The sequence below is a fragment of the Ptychodera flava genome, chromosome 21, assembly GCF_041260155.1.
Source record: "Ptychodera flava strain L36383 chromosome 21, AS_Pfla_20210202, whole genome shotgun sequence".
Classification (NCBI taxonomy): domain Eukaryota; kingdom Metazoa; phylum Hemichordata; class Enteropneusta; family Ptychoderidae; genus Ptychodera; species Ptychodera flava.
The window spans coordinates 26,506,767-26,526,580 of NC_091948.1; the positions used below are offsets into that span (position 1 = coordinate 26,506,767).

At 37.5% G+C, this 19,814-nt stretch overlaps 1 protein-coding gene across 1 annotated transcript in view; it reads left to right on the forward strand.

Annotated features, from left to right (window-relative positions):
* The first annotated feature begins 4,512 nt into the window (after window positions 1-4,512).
* LOC139121861 (CUB and sushi domain-containing protein 1-like) overlaps window positions 4,513-19,814 on the forward strand; it is a 31,410-nt gene continuing 16,108 nt past the window's right edge. The window contains exons 1-6 of the mRNA XM_070687118.1: window positions 4,513-4,856; window positions 15,159-15,194; window positions 16,518-16,544; window positions 16,803-16,919; window positions 17,407-17,466; window positions 18,565-18,912. Of these exons, the coding sequence (XP_070543219.1) occupies window positions 4,793-4,856; window positions 15,159-15,194; window positions 16,518-16,544; window positions 16,803-16,919; window positions 17,407-17,466; window positions 18,565-18,912 (652 nt within the window). The 5' untranslated portion in view covers window positions 4,513-4,792. The remainder of the gene's footprint in view (window positions 4,857-15,158; window positions 15,195-16,517; window positions 16,545-16,802; window positions 16,920-17,406; window positions 17,467-18,564; window positions 18,913-19,814) is intronic.

A 19,814-nucleotide genomic window follows, 5' to 3' on the forward strand; every position in this document is an offset into this window, starting at 1 on the left:
TTTAATGCCTTTAAATCCAGAAACTTAACATTGTATGGTAGAATTCTTATTACAAAGTCGTTAGCCTTGTCACAAGTACTTTATTTAGCCTTTTGTATTGCTATACCTGAGCATATATTAGACGCAGTGCAAAACCTGGTTTTCAATTTTGTGTGGAAATCCAGGAATAGGTGGTAAATTAACAACAAAAACAATGCTACAACGTAGGAGGTGTCAAATACCCCGACTTCAAAGCACAGGTGGATGCACTTAAGATTATTTGGGTGAAACGTATTATTGGTGCGAAAGATGAAAGCTGGTTATACATTCCATTGTATTATGTATCGCTATCGACTACGTTATTCCATCAATGTCATATGTCACAAAACTTTGCAGAACACACTGACAGTTTACCAGCCTCTTACAAGCAAGTTTTGAAATCATGGCTTTTAAGAAAGCGTTGTATTCAACCAAATGAAAACGCTTCTGTCAAATGGTCAACGTTTTTGAATATCTTATTTGTAGACAATGGATATAATAACCTTTCTGTTTTAAGCAAAAGCGACAGAGTTCCCTTACAGAAACTTACATGTAAACAAATGTATACGATTTTAACCATAGATCACAGCTGTCCTTCAAAATCTCTCAAAAAATGGTGTCACAGAATACAGATTTCACTTGAGGATATTAAACTCAATAAATGTTGGAGTCTAACAAAATCACTGACAAAAGAGTTTAAATTGATAGAATTTAGTTGGAAATTTTTGTCACGGATTATTCCATGTAATAAATTTCTCTACTTTTGGAACAAGAGAACGTCAATGAATTGTAAAGTGTGTAAGGAGGTAGATACCCTCGAACACAGATTTTTACGGTGTCAAATTGCTAAAGTTGTTTGGAATAATATAGAATGTATTCTTAGTAAACTTTTGAAAACGCAAATGTACATAAAAGAAAAACACATTGTACTTTATTGTTGTATGAATAATATTTCTCAAGATGATGAAACCTTTGTTAATTTTCTTATACTGATCGGAAAATGGACTATTCACAAGTATTGGCAAATGGAGAAAAATATTGCAATTGGTGGTCTACTAAAATATGAGCTCACTTGTAGAACTAAATACAGTCTTTACTCTGAAATGTACAAAGAAATTCATACGGTCCTATTTTAAATTTAATTAACTTGCTATTTGAATACGAACTTGATGTTAATGCAAACGTTTTGTTTTTTGAAGTATATATTTTAATAAAAGATAAAAAAAAGAAATGATTGCATAATATTTCACGATTAACAAAAATCCAAAAGGGTAGCCAGCATCAAGCTATAAAGCTCCGAGAACTTTTACTTTGATGCATTTTCCTCTATTCTTGTTTTGTAAGTTAAATGAAGTTTCCTATTCTATAACCTGTATCATGTCGCTTTAGGCGAGATGTTCCATTACAGTTGACAACTTTATTTGACAACTTTTTTATAGAGTGCATTTGTGGGCAATGACGTCGCATATTGTATAAAAGAGTGGAAAATACTTGGTATTTCAGCATACTTTAGGAGTAAAAAAGGAATTGTTATCGTGTTCTGGAAAGAAAACAATGGAAATGTTACCGTGAAGTTACATCTTTCTACCCCGGGCCGTTAATCTTTTGTGTATCTAACCTTTGCAATTGCGATTCTGGCGCAGTGAATTGTGCTAAGATTGACGCAGGTCACGCTGCCTTGACACGAAATAAATCATCAATGTGAGTGTTGCTTCTATAAAACGATAATTGAATGAGACAGGATTAAATGACAACATGGAGAAGTATGTTATTTAGGATGCTTACAGAACGGAGTTATTTCTTAAAACTTGATCCGTTGTGTTTATTTGTACGGTTCATTTATAAGGACGATTTTTCTAGAATCTGACCTCGCACGGCCGTTATTATCGCGGTGACGTCAGTATCCCACCCGACAAATAAGCCTCTCTACTTATCACTTGATATATTTTATCAGCTTGTCAATTCGCTGTGTGTTTTTCAATCTGTTCAAAGTAGGAGCACTTTCAAGAAATTTTGGACTAATTCTTTTGTTCATCTGAAATACGTAGCGTAAAAATGATATCTGAAGGGGAAGTTTCTAAATATTCAGAAAGCGGAATCTTTAAAACTTATGACAGTTAATGATTAAGTGATTATTGCCAAATATCAACCAGATCTTTCTGTGTCGTATTAGCATAACTATTGCTTTAGATGCTCATGGCACCGGTCGTTTCTTCATCTATATAGACGGCGCCACCAACGGCGATAGGATATTCCGCAGAAGTAATGGTGCACAAAACGTTTGCTCCACACCAATCTGACACGATTAAAATCAGATCTAAAAATGGCGACGTTTACACCTTCGCTTGTCGTTTGATGTTCTTGTCAGCAGCTAGTCGTCTCACCACATCTGAACAACTGCCATAGAAGATCCCGTTCAAATCTCCCGAGAACAGCCGACCTATCGGAAAGAGGTTTAGACCACCTCTCACTATGGATTGTAGTACATGTATTGTATATAAAAAGGCAACATGATGGCTGCCGCTAAGAGTGAGATTTGAAGGCGGTCCTCAATGGCAGTAGTTTAGATGTGTAGTGAAGCGACTAGCAGAAGCTAATGAGGAGGGCAAAAAATCAAGAAAAGCTGGAAACGTCGCCATCACTACATCTGATTGGCTTCAAATTTGACCCCGAGGTCATTGCTTAAAATTGTTGACCCGAACATAACTGTACAATAAATAAGAATACTGTAATTTTCTAAACTACGGCAACTGCGTATAACTAAAGCAAATTCTGAAAAGCTTGCGAAAGAATAAAAAAAGCAAAATGCCTGGCCCAGCGTTCATTTTCTTTTCTTCTTCTATTCGTTGGGTTCGATGTACATATTGCTATTGAAAACACCAACATGTGAGTGTACACGACAAACATTCAGAGCTCTGATATGGTGAAGCACTTGCAAAATGTTCACACAACTACCCCATGGAATTGGATACTGTCTATCACTATTGAGAAACGTGATGATTTGTTTCACATTTGAAATTTTAAAAAAAATTGTGTGAAATCTGATATATTGATGTTGATGTTTTGAAATTTTGTTATTAGTCTTTTTCACTTTGGCCTCTTGTTTCATTGGGGTTAGGTGAAATTTATGGTTGAAAATGCGTTCTAGCAATATTTTTAACAATCGCTATGCGTCTTTCATCTTAATTACGCCATATTGAGTAGCGGGAGCGAATATGCCCTCTATAATTAAATATAAATCATACTGTAAGTTTTTTGGTTAGAGAAACACTATAAACGTTTATTTTACTGCCCCCTCTGGTTTAATTTACATTGCAATCGCAATAAAGGACGCAAACGTCTTGCTTCTCTTTCACTTTTTTTCCAGTGTTTGCTCAGTTACAAACTTCATTTTTAAAGAAGCCCATTGATCCTGAGGGTGCACAGAATAGAGTTTTCAGGACACTTTTTCTGTACATTGAATTTTGAGTCTACTCAGTTGTCTGAGAATCACGTGTACTAATCAAGATAGTATGATAAATGTGACCCAGATTGTTGTGCTTGTTTACTGTTGCCACGCCACTCATGATACTTTGGATGTGTACAGAACGATGAGGCCGAACAAAAAAAATTGTGCTGTTCCGATAACCCGATCTACCCTATTTTTTACCTGCCGACCCTAAACTTTTTAGAGCTACGTAAACACGGAAGTAGTAAAAAAGACAGAAAAACCCGTAAAATCACGCGTTCGTTACTTGGCATTTAATTTTTGCTTGAACGAAGATGTCTTTATGGGGTTTTTTTGCTTTTTATATGTATGATACATTTTAGGAAATGTTGTGGCCAGTATTTGACCGCCCTGAAACTCTGAAAATGCATATTTAAAAATAAAAATATTTTGACCTACCTACCCTATTTTTGAATACAATGTTATCGAAACAGCGCAATTTAATTTTTTTTGGCCTGACGAACGGTGTCAAACGTTGAGAGTACTGGTATGTACTGGCAGCGTTAATATACCATATCCATTACCCATTGGCAAAAATGCACTGAGAAATTAACTTTTTGACATTTTCAAAACAAGTAAAGAGGCGGTTTCTTTTTCCAGTAAAATAAATTCACTCTTATTATCCTGGTAACTTTCGTAAATACCACACCTTACGTCAGTGACCAAAATTCTGTTACATATGCTAACAATTGGTATGAATGCCGGGACGCAATTTGCTTCACCTCGATGACTTTCAAAATGCTAAACTTTATATTTATTCGCAAAATTTTGAATCAGAAAGCTTGAAACACTTGAAGCAACTGACTGATTTATTGTACGTTTTTTCTGATAATTTTGTAGTTCGTTAAGATCGTTGAGAACAAACTGTTGACCCAAACACATTTTCTGCCTATTTGACCTTTGACCTGAGTTGACTGGTAGTTGTGCAGCGGCGGTGTCCTTTCAGCGGTATCTCGTGTGCAAAATATATCAGAGGCTACATAAAACGGTATTCAGGGAGCGATTTTAGTTCGATGTTTCTCGCAGTGTCAATATTATCATGACATCGTTGATGTATAATGCAAACAACGCGTCAGAGGAATTCTAAATCATCCGTTCATTTCGTAGAATGAAGATAGGCATATGAGAACGAAGCATCTGCCGAGAGATACGTTGCCATGACGAGCGATAACCCTAAAAACTCATTACAGATAAACACGTACAGACCTACACAGACATATAAACAGGCGTTTCTTCAACGGTGTCAATTATAGTTTCAACATAGAAAAGACTACAAGCGTCGATAAAATGAAAGCTCGAAAAGTGATTCATCTGATTAGCCTTATATTTTTCGTCTCAATATGGCCGAGTGGTAAGTACTTGTATTAGATTTTATCAACTTCGCCCACTGAAGTATGAAGTTCCTCACGCATCCGACTCACACGGTCGCATCGACTAGAGAATTTTACTTTGATATCAGGTGAACAGAACACCGTTATAAAAACTTAAAGTACTGACATTTACAGCCGTGCATGAACAACTGTTCAAATCCACAGTGGTAATACAAACGACAATATTTATTTCAGAAGCCTGAATTTTATCAGCAGAGCAACGTCTGCCGTCGTCTGCGATTGATCAGCAGACATACTTTCGCTTTGTTCTGCGCAATCTTGAATTCTTTTTATCAACTTAAATATTTCAAAATCACACGGCAATCGATAAAAACGAAGGCAACATTACAAAACGACAGGAATGACAGTATTGAACATCAAGTCTATCACGAAGCCAGCGTAAAATTCGCTCTCGGAAAAGATCTACGTAAAAAGTGGCTGAAGTGTGTCTTCTGCTCACGCTATAGTTCTGGTTTTTCAGTACGCGAACTCACATTCGTCAAATAAGACGCACGCGTGACCAATGAGCTTTCGTTAAACAAAAATACATTCAAACAGAGAATCGATACCGCTCTGGCGTTCTCACACTGCCAGTGTACCAGTTTCGTGGAAAAAATGTTTCTTGTCATGGAAGAGTTGTGTTTCTCTCGATGTTGAGACCCCATTTTGCTGTTTCTTACGTTGTCTTTCCGACGCGTCTGTAAAAAAAGCTGTGAAGCCGCCCCTCCAGCGAAAGCAGGCAATGTTAAAATGTATATCGTCACCAGGCTCCAGCCATCTTGAGTTCGATCTACTTTTATAATCGTGCCCTTTATGGCGCGATATCATATCATTCAACTACTCATATTCATATACTTTTATTGGACTATAATAGCTGCCATCGCTGACTGTATTTATCAATAGTATAACTGAATATTATTCAGTTTAAAACGATAAACACAAATGTAAGTATATGGAAGCAGGGGCGCGTTCGTTGTGCCGAAGATTCATCTGTTTCACTTCATCTTCCCCACGGAATCTTTTTTAAAAAACATTTCACTGCTTCAAAATAGAAAATAATACCGCTTTGCACTGTTTTTTAAAAGAAAACATATTGCTATCAAGACAAGATAAAATCTGGAAATCCATTATTTTCATTCTTTATTTTGGAAGTAATTCAAACTTATAAGGTTTGTAGAAAGATCAGTGTTCGATAAAACTTACGAGTTGGAGTTTCAAGGGAAGATAAGTGCTTCCTTGTGATTTTTTCATGATTTTGTTGTGTACAACATGTAATTGCTTTATACAATACAAAGCAAGAGCCTCGCAAACATATTATGTACACGATGCATTGTTATTGTTGACAATGGAAACGATCAGGACTAGTAGTTGGTGTTAAAAATAATAATTTGATGGACACTACATATACGGATTGTATTGACAAGTTGAAAATTGGCAATTCAACATGATTTCGGTTGATCTAGATTAAGGTACTACTAGTATTTACAAAGAGAAGCAATGATCATGTAAATAACTCTAGGAGTTACATCTAATGGAGCTTTAACAATGTCGTTGAACATAACAATTCGATTTCAGTTGTCAAAAGACTTACTAGGACAAATCCCTGATAAATATTGTCGGATTAAGTTTTAAAGAGAAGTGCTGGTATTTCGGTAAATTAAAGGCGTTGAGTTTTTTTACTTTTTAATTCGGCTCTTTACTCAAAAGCAGGGCTCGAAATTAGCGGTAGTCCCGCGTCCACAGACTACCAACTTTTCCCTGGGGCTACCAAAGTCCATGAAATGGTAGCCCACATGGACTACCAAAGCCTGGGATATGAAATTCAGTCAGTACTTGGCGTGCCATGTCCGGTCTTTCACTTTTGGACGAGCTAAATGCAGTCAAACCCAGCTGGACACAGTAAGGCCAGACTATGACTTTGTTTTGCAAATTACAAAGACGACCTTGCGATGGAACTTTGCAACAAAGTTTCAATATCTCAACTGATGTACTTGGATGACAGGCACAGAAAATGATGGCCAATGAAAACGTATTCTCATTGCATTTTGATCAAAATGTATCAATCACAAACCCTTCCATATTATAGAAAGCCCATGGTCTGTTTTTAGCCCTGCTGAGAAGGTGGTGGTCATTGCCATGACGATTATCAAAATTGGCATGCAACTCTGAGAATGAAACGGGTTGTCAATACAATGATAGGTCACCAAACTTTTTAGTGTCACTGTCGTCAATTATACCAGTTTCTTTTGGGTAATATAGGTGTGCAAGTATTTACATCAAATGACTAACAAATTCACTTCATGGCAGAATCTTGGAAAATAGCTTTTTCTTCTTTGATAATGAAAAAATTCCCTAAACTAATATATGCATGGGCTACCAGCCATTGTCATTGGGCTACCAACTTCAGGAAATGGGTAGCCCAAGTGACTACCAGGGAAAAAGTTAATTTCGACCCCTCAAAAGTATACCGTAACGAGGCACGCTGTTGCTCTATTTCGTCCTTTTCTGTTATTACCAGAGCTACGGTCTTGCCATCTAGTTATTAAGAATTATTGGATTACACGCGAATTCGAGATTTCAAAATGATAATACGAAGTGCCTGTATATAGGTTTCTGGGCTAAGTACCTTGTTTATGTATCGCTGGTGATAATACACTACAAAGTGTCCCGCTTTCTCGAGACCTACTCGGGTCGTGATAACCTTTGCTTAAATACCGTAGCATGATTTTCACAGGAGCTCTATTGTGCACTTGATTAATTGAATCCCACACCCCAATGAGCTAAGATGGGATTTCTCACACACTGTCAATACTGGCAAACAATTCAGTTCTTGCACTTTCAGTGAGTTGTCATCAGTGAGTTTTTATATCGTTCCTCCTCGAAAAATATATTCCACATAAAATGGTGTTCGAAAATATCCTGCAGTAAACTGAGGAAAGAAATCACATTGTAAAATCTGGAAATGATCCATTATATACATTCCTTTTTATGGTTGTAATTTAAATGGAATAACTTACGTGGGATAATGTACAAACATCAAAGTTAGATAAAACTTACGGGTTCGAGTTTCAAGGAAAGATGGCTGTAATTTTTTATCATTTCTTCATCATTTAGTTGTGTACAACATGTTAATTACAAAGTAGTGACCTCGCCAACACAACGTATTGTACGAGCTGCACTCCATATTGGTGACAATAAAAACAACAGCTCTACGGCGAGTGGAGAGGGCGCAGTCAGAATTGTAACATCCTTAGCTCGGTTATTGAACCGATCTTTTTTGAGATTGGGGATTTAGCCGAGCGGTCTTGTCTGTGGCCTCTGCGCTAGGTGATTGGGTACCTTGTGGGTTCGAGCCCGATTGAAACCATCGTATATCTACTATACATACTGGCTGTATTGAGAAGATATGGAACGTTTGGCATTTAGACATGATTTAGGTTAATATAAACCAAAGACAGTAGTATTGTCTATGCATAAACTATTCACGAACAGAAGTAAGAATAATGGAAATTACTCTGACAGTTACAGCTTATGGAGCTTTAGCGATGTCGTTGAACATGAAAATTTAGGTCAGTTTTCAAAAGACTAACGACAGATCCCTGAAAAATAATGACGGGATTGACTTTTGAAGAGGAGTTTCATGAGGAATGGTAGTATTGAGATAAAATTGGAGGGACTTTGCTTTTTCACTCACACTGACTTTTTAATGCTGCTGTTCACTTAAAGTGTATCACAATAAGGCAATGTGGCAAAACTTTTCGTTCAAATTAGCATTTAAGGCCTTCAAAGAAGGTATCAATTACAGTAACTTTAAAATTTTGTGGACTACATTTTCAACCGCGTGAGAACAGACGGATTTAAATTTACGCTCAATATAGTTTGTGAACATGACACTGCCTGTTCTAAAAACACAAAGAGAGCCATAAATTATCGTAATGACGGCACTGTTTGCAAAAGCTCGGTCGATAAATGTTGATTTTTCATCGTCAGCAGATGGGCTTCCTAAAACTTCGCAGCTTTACAAACATTGCAGCTCTTTCACCGATGCGTGCGTCGACACGTGTTACTCCTGATGTCGAAATGAGGTTATAGAAATCATGGCAAAACAATTTTATTAGATACATTTTATTAACATGTCACAGATATTGGTGACACTCAGTCCACATAAATTTAAAGTACTATAAAAATATGTGGGCTGAAGCTGGATCCTACTCCACTCTCCACTTGGGATCAACTGCGTGACATATTCACCTTCAGAGCTTTGAGTATTAATGGCGTGAGACATTATTACCCAAGACATGTGTATATCATAACTAATTGATTGCTAGGTCAGATTGAAAAAAATTTAGAGATAAGATCCGGAAATCATCTAAGCGATTGACGTCATCAAACTGAATATTTATCATAATAATGGGGGCTGTTGTCTCCTAAAATTGCTGGTACAGATCATGTCGAAAAACGTCGCATGCATTGGCATTGTGCAATATTTTCCTCAGGAACATGTGTTCAAAATGTGCGCTTCGAAAATCTCGACAAAACAGGGAAGTCTCCCTCATCGAGAAAGGAAATCAGTCTTCGTTCAAGCCTCACAAACATAGCTTGTCTCCACAGCCAGTTTACGCCACTGGAATACATTTAAAAGGTTTGAGAGCAGTAAAACTTTCAAATTAGTTATGTACACTGGTAGTTGGACAAAATGTACAAGACTGTGTAGAAAAATCAAATTGATACTGCCAATTTGTTAATTCGTGGAATAAAAAAATGGAGATTTATCTATTCATACACGTAAAATAAAAGAGGAATACGCGAAGATGAACCGTTGTTAGGTGCTCGCTCTTGACTGAATTTCTCGTCCCGAAAAGTTTCAAATCTGCAGTATGATTATATTCTTCATTTGTTGATAAAACCACGTGGTAGAATAATTTCCGATCTGAAATCTACACATTTTTCACACTTCTGTGAATGTCATCGTCGGCGAAGGAAGTACACCTGTGTGAGTAATTATTGCCTGAAACGACTATTGTGGACTATGATATTTGTTTTTACCAATAAAATGATCATGTAAGATTCCAAAGATTTCCAAAAAAAATCCGTTTTTTAATTTTTAAAAGAAAGAGTTGATAATAGTCAAGTTTTCATAATCCATTGAGGCACAAATATGATCGGAACGTAACTTTTTAAAACTCAAACAAAGGAAGTTAACGTTGTCTGCACACTGTGATATTGGTCAAGATATCTATTCACCATGAAACTAATAAAAGTTGTACGGCCGGTATGCCTTAGCTACTTCCATTTTTGAACACGAAAAAAGACAAATGATACAAAATTATTTTTTACCGTCGGAAATGAAAGATAAAAATGTCCGACTCAATGAATTCGCATTGGGGCTGCATGAAGCTATGCATCACTATTAATGTCTGCTTAGAGTTAGTTCCTTCCCTGTGATGCCAAATGTCAAGTCCAAAACGTAAGAAAACAAACTGAATAAGGAAAGTTTCACAAGGAAAATCACCAGGTCTAGAACACGCGTATAACAGGATTATTTGATGCATTCACACGAGAAATACCTGCTAATGAGAAATATATAGCCAAATTGTATGTGCAGTTGGGGCTTAAGTGCTTCCTACGGTGAGCTAATGATTTCGACGATGAAAGATCAAAAGTTTAAATTTTTACTCGTATTACGCACAAGAAAACTTTAAACCACTCTTTCTAATCAAGAGTACACATATCTAAGGTTTACAGTACAAATAGTTGAATAACAATGGACAGACATTCGGACTCAATTTTTTAATATTTCTCTTATCTACCACTTTAGGGTCTCATTTTACAGCTTGTTGAATATCGAAAATTTTAACAGTTTTAGTTTTTCCAAAATTGAAAATTGAAGGTTTTTATATAGCGTTAACACAGGGATGGCAGGCATTTTCAATTTCAAATATCGGTGACTGTCAGGTAATGCCTTCCTGTAGTACCATACTTTTCATGGTGACCCCAGATGTTTATTCTTGGTCTGATAAGAGTGTGGTTGAAATTATTTTAGGAAAGTTGAAGCACAAGTTCAATTCTTTCACTTTCGAGGCGCATACTTCTTATATTCGGAGTGGTTACCTTTGTCTGTGTTAACATGATAAGATTTTTGACTTAATTCCGACTTCGTAGAATCACGTCATTCACATGGCGATACGAGCCAAAAAGGACACAAGAACCTCAAAATACTAGCAGATTTGTAAAGCCATAGCCCATGACCTTGAAGCAAACTCAAAGACCAAAAGTCGCAGTCGGCCTAAATTTCAGTTGCGTGAATAATCTATGACAACTGATGAAAACTGGAATCAGTCATTTGAAAAACTAGAATGAGGAGATAAATATCCAAGTAGCTCGATGACAATAATTAATTTCAGTCTAAAAAGGGACGCATGAAGGGGATTCCCCTTTCCAAAGATTAGACTTTTATTGCCCTGGTATATCGGGTGAGGTCTTGTGATATCTTGTATGATTGTGTGAGCACAGACAGATGCTACAATTTACGCCATGTCATTTACAGTAACTCTGTCATATTGAAGGTTATGATGCTGATTGTTAACGACAATTATTACCGTTACAGCCTGCCATTTTGGTCATTGTCGAGAAATCTGACCGGGGCAGTTACAGCTCAAGCACGCAGAGGGTGTCAAACAAACAGTCATGTTTTTGAAATAATAGTGAGAAGTATCATACTGCAATTTTTAGACACATTAAATAGAAATGGTCGGTTTACAATTTATAAATTTGCACGACACGCTCTGTATTGATCGTACGTGGATTTTATATAGAGGAGGTTGAACCCGAAAAATAAACAAGAAATCAAACTCTTGCAATATAAAATTTGCATCACGAAACCATTCTGACTTTTTATGACAAGTGTTGAGTACACGTATAATGAAAGGGATGCGGTGATTAGAAGAAATGCAACAACTTTTGATATAAGGGAGCATTCGTTATTTACGGGAGGGGGGCCGGTGGAATTTGAGCGACAAATGAAACGTAAAAAGCGACCCCCCCCCTCCAAATCAAATTTCTAAAATTTGACCCCCCTCAATTCATCAATTGTAGAAAGCGACCCCCCCCCTCCAAATCAAATTTCTAAAATTTGACCCCCCCCCTCAATTCATCAATTGTAAAATGTGACCCCCCCCCATGAAAAAAAATTTCATCAGATTTGATTCATTATCCCTTCGCACCCTGTGGCCCCGGGCTGAAAAAGTTTCCTCACATACTAGAGAATCAACATTTTTGGTGAAATGCCAAAATCAAATTTTTTGCACACACATGAACTTGTAATCGCTCTAGTCTAATCAAGTACACTAATATCAATAATCAAGAGTACATAAATACACAGATTTACCCAGTTTTATATTGGAAAAAATTAATCATAGTTACCATATAGACAAGATAGTGAATCAACATTTCGGTGACATTCCAAAATCAAATTTCTTGCACAAACATCCACTTGTTACCACCCTAGTCTAATCAAGTAAATTAATATCAGTAATCAAGCGTACATAAATACACATATTTAACTAGTTTTGTAATGGAAAAAATTATTCATAGTTTCCTCTGACAAGATAGTGATTAACAATTCGGTGAAATTCCAAAATCAAATTTCTTGCTCACACATGCACTGGTAACTACCCTAGTCTTATCAAGTACATTAATATCAATAATCAAGAGTAGATAATACACAGATTTAGCTAGTTTTGTATTTAAAAGACATTATTCATAGCTTCTCATAGATTGTGTATGGAGGCCTGTGTATTTTCTATTTTGCCTGGGAGTTCTTGTGTGTTATCACTGTATACCTAGAGAGTCCAAGACCGGAACTTTCCAGAGAGTGTTTTACGTTGCATGCTGCACTGGCACTGGAAGGTTGAGTGTCAGCGTGTGCTTTTTAAGTCAGATATTTCTCTATTTTGAGTCTTACTCAAGTCAGCAGATATGTAAAGAAACCGGTGAGTTGCAGAGATCGAATTTTATGCGGACCGGACTGTTTATTTAAACCCTACGCCATCCTCTACTTTAGTCGATGGAACGAACATTGCTCACACAAGTGAAAGCCGTGCCGTATATTTGCAATATACGCACTGCACGCTAAGATGATAATATCACCACAAGTTGAAAGCTGATCTTTCTGCAGCAAATTGTGTGTTAACTGTGAACTTTATTCCGTTTATGAGTTCAGTCAGATGTCTGAGATTGTCATGAGAACATTATTTATGATCGTTCCACTGAACTTTTGTCGATGCGCGGAGTTTGCAGAGGAAGACTTCAGATTAGTTCGGCATGTCCGACCGGAAGTAAACAAAAGATCTAAGATGGCTGCTCCCGTGGTAGCTGAACTGGACGCTGCTTAGCAGTGAATTGCGTGTGTTGTCGCCGACATTCCTGTGTAGACATTACACGGGACTTACAATTGTGCTCATAATCGAACATTAGTTAAAGTCGCGAGTGAACTATTTGTGTTTCCCAGCCGCGTGGTCAAGTCTGAGGTACCTCTGCGGTAACGTTAAGTTTTCCATAGAAATTGTCAAGCATTTAGAAAGGGTTTGAACAGAGTTTGTTCTGAAAGTGTGTTCGACTCCTGCCGTCGGGAGGTCGATCAGTAAGGTTACTGTTACCATGGAGTAATATTTATAGTTTTGAAGTACGGTTTTACTATTTCATATGTAGACCCCGATATTTGACACAATATAGTATACAGAAGTTGTTTGTTACATTATATGACTGTGTGTTGGTTCCTCATTTCATGCCCCATGCTGTGTAGCCCTGCGTACAGGTGTGTGCACGTGTGTTCCAAGCATTATATGGCCTCTACCAAAGCCCTGCAATGGTCTTTGAACAGACTTGAGGTCTCTGCGGCCTGGATCTGGACCGCAATGAAGAATAAAGGGGCTTTTGGCCGAAATTCTGCTCTATTGGGGCAATCCTTTCCCTGCCTACCTTTACCTCCTAACCAATCCCAGAAAAGATGCGATTGACTTCTCCTAACGTCCAAAACCGCTCATTTTCTGAAACATAACATACTCGACAAGTTGTTTACCCATGGAGATCCCCATTTTGAATCTCGCTGCAGAGACCTCGTTGCAGGGCCGTGGTGGAGGCCGTATACGCCAGGAACACACAGACCTGTACTCAGGGCTACATGCTCTGTTGCTGCTCTAGAGAGGTTAACGCCAGTCTCAGACTTGTTGGCCCTGCTAGAGAAATAAATTTGGCTGAGCTTCGGTCGGTTATTATTCTGCCGTCTCGAAACATCGGTTACACAAGCAACATTTCGGTGAAATTCCAATGTCAATTTTGTTTTCCATAACTCAATACAAACCTTTGTAAAATTTTACCCCCTTCAATCATTTATTGTAAAATTTGACCCCCCCCCTAAAAAGCGGTTTTATAAAAGTCAACCCCCCTGATTTCCACCAACCCCCCCCTCCCCGTAAATAACGAATGCTCCCTAACCTAATTAAACGCGCATGAAATGGTAAAAAAACTACAATCTTTAGATACGTTGTATCAAGGAGCTTTATGCAGTCAAATTTTCTACAAGCGACTGTCAATACGATTACTTTACGGGCTTCCTCGCTCTCCCCTTTGTGTTTGTTAGCGTTACTCATTCCACATGATACTCCGACAATTCAAGGCCTGCGACAATTCCAACAGGTCATTTTGCGCCCTCGACGACGGGTCTAAGATAGTGACGTGATTAAACCTTGCGTTTGGCAACCTTGTTGCAGTGAAATTCTCAGGGTGGAAGTGTTACTCACACCATTTTGGTCTGCCTCAGATAAAAAAAATCCTCTATGGGACAGTGGACTATTTTAACAAAACTGATTGACAAAACCTTACATCAGCAATGTTTTGTACAATAAGCAAGTTATGGATAAGATTCACCATATTTAAAATTCGAAACTCCCCAAATCGTTTCATATAATTTCCTACATTAAAACAATTCAGACAACATCGATATCCGTAACACCACTTTTAACTGTACGGTTTAAATATTTCTGATATTTCTAGGTAGAGTTTGCCAAGTTCAGCACATCTATAGTGTCGTAACTCAGGGGCAACACAGTGCTCGTTATGAGGACCATGAACAAACCAAAAAATGCTAAAAGAGACAGTACATGTTATAGTGCAGATAAATCATCAATGCATGAAAAGATTGATTTGCTAATAAAAGAGCAATTACCTATTACCGAGGAGATTGGTGAAAAACAACTTACTGTTGGAATTTCTTCAAATTTCAGGTTATTCTTGGACAACTCCGTATTGGTACACTCAGGGTAAGGTACAACCTTCTACTCATTTCATAGGTTACAACGAGATTTCATTATGCACAGACTCTCAATGCGATTGGGTGGTTAAACATTGTGTTATTCACGCAATTAGATCATATAAGAATTCTATTTCAATAAGAGCAATACCTAATAATATTTTGTTTCCCCAGTGTCTTCTCAAAGGAGTGATTTAATTTTTTCGGAATGTTATCGGTGAAAGTACGCATTCGATCAGGTCTCTGCGGGCGACTTTGTCGGCACATCTGTGCACCGAAGTAGCACATTACTGTAATGTGTCAACAGCTATGTTGTGATATCCTTGATTGGTTCATCATTTCATTTATCATACACTCCATATGTGCATAACCGCATATCTTCAAGCTTCAGTTAAAATCACTTTAAGGTAGCGGAAAAGGCCATTATTGGTACCAATTCTTCGGGATGTAAACATAGCAGTTTTAATACTTGAGTTGTGATCATTTCCTCGAACCCACACGATACGTTCTTTCTATATACTGACCATTCACAACACAAAACGAAGTTGCTCTTGTTTGTCTTAATCAAGTAGTTTTCCACGAACAATATATCTTGAAATTCTGCAAGAATTAAGGCTAATTTTTCATGAGCAGTTTTAACTCTTTCATATCATGCACCTTTTCTGCTGTTTAGTATTAAGCGTGACTTTGTTTAACGGTTCATAGTTTTGAAGTTTTTTTCATTGAATACCACAGGAAAATTAATGAGTTTTGAGAAAACGATTTTCTTCAGGTTTTGCGATGGACAAAGCTATCAAGGACTACCTATCTAATACCTCAACCGCAATATTTTATCTTATCTCTACATCTACTGAAGGCACTCATATCAACCTGAAAAGAATAAATTCTGTGTATTTGTTTAAAGTTTTATCAATCGTGCCCTTGCCTTTTCCACTACCGTAAATAATCACATATACTCAGTTCGTGTAATATTGCACGTCTTTTCACAGTGCAAATGAAAGGAACAGTGTCACACGATCACTGTTTCCGATCTTATGCTATGTCATGGACAAATTTCCAAAATCATAAGCTCATAAATTAATTCGACACATTTTGTGATGAACATTCCACAGAATCTCGCTGTAGTATCAGCAAATTACCGCCCTTTTGTTTCAGCATTAAGCTTTTGAATTGATCGAGTGGTCGATTTTAGTATTATATTACCGCTACGCCACAGTTTGCGTCCGATCGTAATGGCGCGTTGTTGTGATATATTGTCCATTCCACTGCATACGTTCGAATATCTATCTTTGATTTGAAATTAATCGTTCTTTCTTTGTTAATATTTTATCAGAACCAACAAAGACCACCGGTCCACCAGGTAATGTATTATTTTCATATTTGTCACTTTAGTAGTCAAGGATAAGAAATGTACCCAAAATGATGAAGCACAGCGAAACCGCAGTTTGATGACGTCGACACTTGTGGTGAACTCAACATAGCTGAAAAACACAACAAGATTTGTTACTTACCTTGTCCATAACCGCAAAATGGAGTACTCCTTTGCTGCACCGTTGTCATTTCAATAGTGTAAATTTCGTAGAAATAAACACCGTAATCTTTAAATATTCCTAAACAGGTTCTTGTGCAGGAGTTTGTGGCCTGACCTTTCCAGGACAAGTTTGTTTCTGTGATCCACTTTGTACACTCTATGACGACTGCTGCCCAGATTTTTTCGATGAATGCGCGCCGGAGCGTGAGTATCAAAGTCTAATTATAGTGACTTTCAACTTTGCTGCAACTTTGTCATTTTAGAGTATGTAATCTCCATTTTTAATTCTAATTTTTATGGCAGAAATTGATTTTGTTTGTTGTTTTATTTACTTGTTTGATTTCTGATTTCCGCATTTGTTTGCATATTCAGTTTATTTACCCATTATTGAACTGATATTTTGTTCTCTCTGTTTATCTTTACTGTTTCGTGGGTTTAATTTATGTTTATGAGTACATGAATTTCCGTACATGGGATCAATGTCTTTATTTTCATCTTTAAACTTCCGAGTCTACCGGTGATAAACGACAAATTGACCATTACTCATGAGCACACCGTGGCATTTTATTTATGACGCCCTCAACGTTCATGTCCAGTTTCAAACGTTGTTGAACTGCATGCCGATTGCGATCGACTTTTCAAGTATTGTCACTAGTTTCGTCTTGAGATAAAATTCTTTTTGCTTGAACAGCAACAACAGAGGCACCATTCATACCCACGACGACAATGGTAAAACCTACAGGAATTCAATGTAAGTGAAACCACGTTAGGGGTTGTTTATATGTGTTTTGTTGTCATCGTTGAAAATAGCCTGAATGTTTAGACAATTACATGTAATTGTTTTATTAAAGAACTAATACGTGCATATCTTCATCCGTCCTCCATCATTTTGTCACATTCCTGGGGGATGTTTTTTACACATTTTCCCTAAAATATAAAAAAACTTTCACTTGTTAATCCCGTTAAAAATTACGTTAAGGAATAAGAAGGAAATAACTTCGTGAAAATAAAATTGATTATAGAAGATTGTTCAGACAGAAAAAAAGACGAATACGATGAGAAAAGAAAATGTTGGTGAAGAGACGAGCGGCGGTACAATAATGATATCGTGACAGAGATATGCGTATAATGTGTAAACAAACCCAAAAAATTGTAATTTACTGTATTTTCTCTTATTTTTTTACTAGATATTTCATATTTCACAGTTACTATGATATCGTTGCTTGTGTATCATTGTGACTAAAGTTTTCGGTTTGGAAATTGGAATATTTGGACGGTCCATCATGTAAAATATGTTGTCGCTGAGTAATAACATCACCGGAATGTCGCTGTTGTTTTTTGAAAATCATTTTAATTAGTATCCTCTCGCTTACAACGATTGCAATTGACCAATTATATGATCCTTTCTCCATATACCGATCAGACTACCAGAATGATTGTAAGCAGATCAGCTCTACTGAAATTTTCTCTGAGATACATTTCATACTCATTTTCATCTTGCGACCGGACGAGTCATTTACCGCTCCGCACATTGAATAGTAGAGTCAATTTTTCTATGTATTATTCAATCACAGGGAGGATTGCACTGTTGACTATGTTCGAGGGGGGCTTAAAGGATTTTACAGACTTATTTGCGGAAAATATCTGCCATTCAGTGCTTTTTATGACATATTCATTCCTCGAACTCAAAGTGTACGAACGTAGAACCCTCCAGATTAATATCAACATCATAAAATTAATTGCCATTTACCAACACAGGATAAATGTAAGAAGATGTTCAATACCTTTGTAAACAGTATATGATATCTGATTCTATGCGGTATAATTTGTTTATTGTTTTTTTTCTCAGTCAATTGTTCCGAGTTTCTAGTGATACCCGAGGATGGCTTTCTCGATGTGACATCCCCCAATTATCCCCAAGATTACCCGGATGACACAGCCTGTGAGTGGCTCGTCACGACGGCCAAAGGAGCAAGGATCTACGTGCAACACTTGGATTTTAACACAGAGGAGTGTTGTGACTTCTACTCGGCCGGCCAGGGACTATACCCACATTATAACTACAGTGAGGTCTGGCAGCATTCAGGAAGGTTCCTTCCACGGAACTTCGATTCCATTGGTGGATCTGTGTGGATTGTCTTCACCAGTGACAGTAGTGTTACATCCAAGGGATTTCTGACAAGACTGCATGATACTGGTTAGTTTCCGATAACCAAACTTTTAGGCTTCAGCTGTTCAAATTATCTCTTTCCCAATCTTGCTATTGTATGGCAAGTTCGTGGACATGATTACTACCTGCCCGCCCGTCTCTGTCTGCCTTTCTTTCTGTCTTTTTGCACATGTTTTGTAATAGTTGCCTTTGCCTATCTATCTTGTTTCTGCTCTGTTGCATCGTAACTATGTTTGCCTGGGTCTGTGTGTCCGTCTTCTCTGCCTCTCTGTCTGTCTGCGCATGTTATTCGCATTTAAGGATTACCCATTTACAATTTTACATATCTGCTAGTCTTGCTGTCTGTTTCAGTCTGTCCGTTCCTATCTGTCAATGACCTCCCTTCTGATGATACCTGTCTCTCTGTCACTCAGTCCCAACAAAGCTTACCTTTCGTACCTGTGCACTTGTCGAACGTTTGTATATCCAGACAAAAATTGCACATATAACTCTAGGCCTACAGTGTTGTCCTTATATCTAAAAGTAGCCGGGCAATTCAAGAAAGTAGCCGGGTGGACTGCGACGGAGCGAAGCTACCGAGGGCGAGTGAGCGTAGCGACGAGGGGGGAGAGCGCGAGAGGGGGTGTCCCCCCTCTCGCAAGGCGAAAAACGAAATTTTGGAGTGGAAATGGTGTTCTCTGGTGGCATCTGAGGTGACATTTAGCTGAGACTGAAACAGTACTTTTGTTGTGTGTCTTAGACGTGGCTCACATACAACAAAACAAACAAACATGATTTTGTTTTATTTGTATTATTTATGACACACTTATGGTTTTATTTGCATTGAAGATTTAACATTTAATCTTAAATCTCCTGCAGTCTGCTCATTTCATTGCTCATTTCCCAAAATGAGGTTTGAAAATTCAAAATACCGACAGTATTCTAATAAA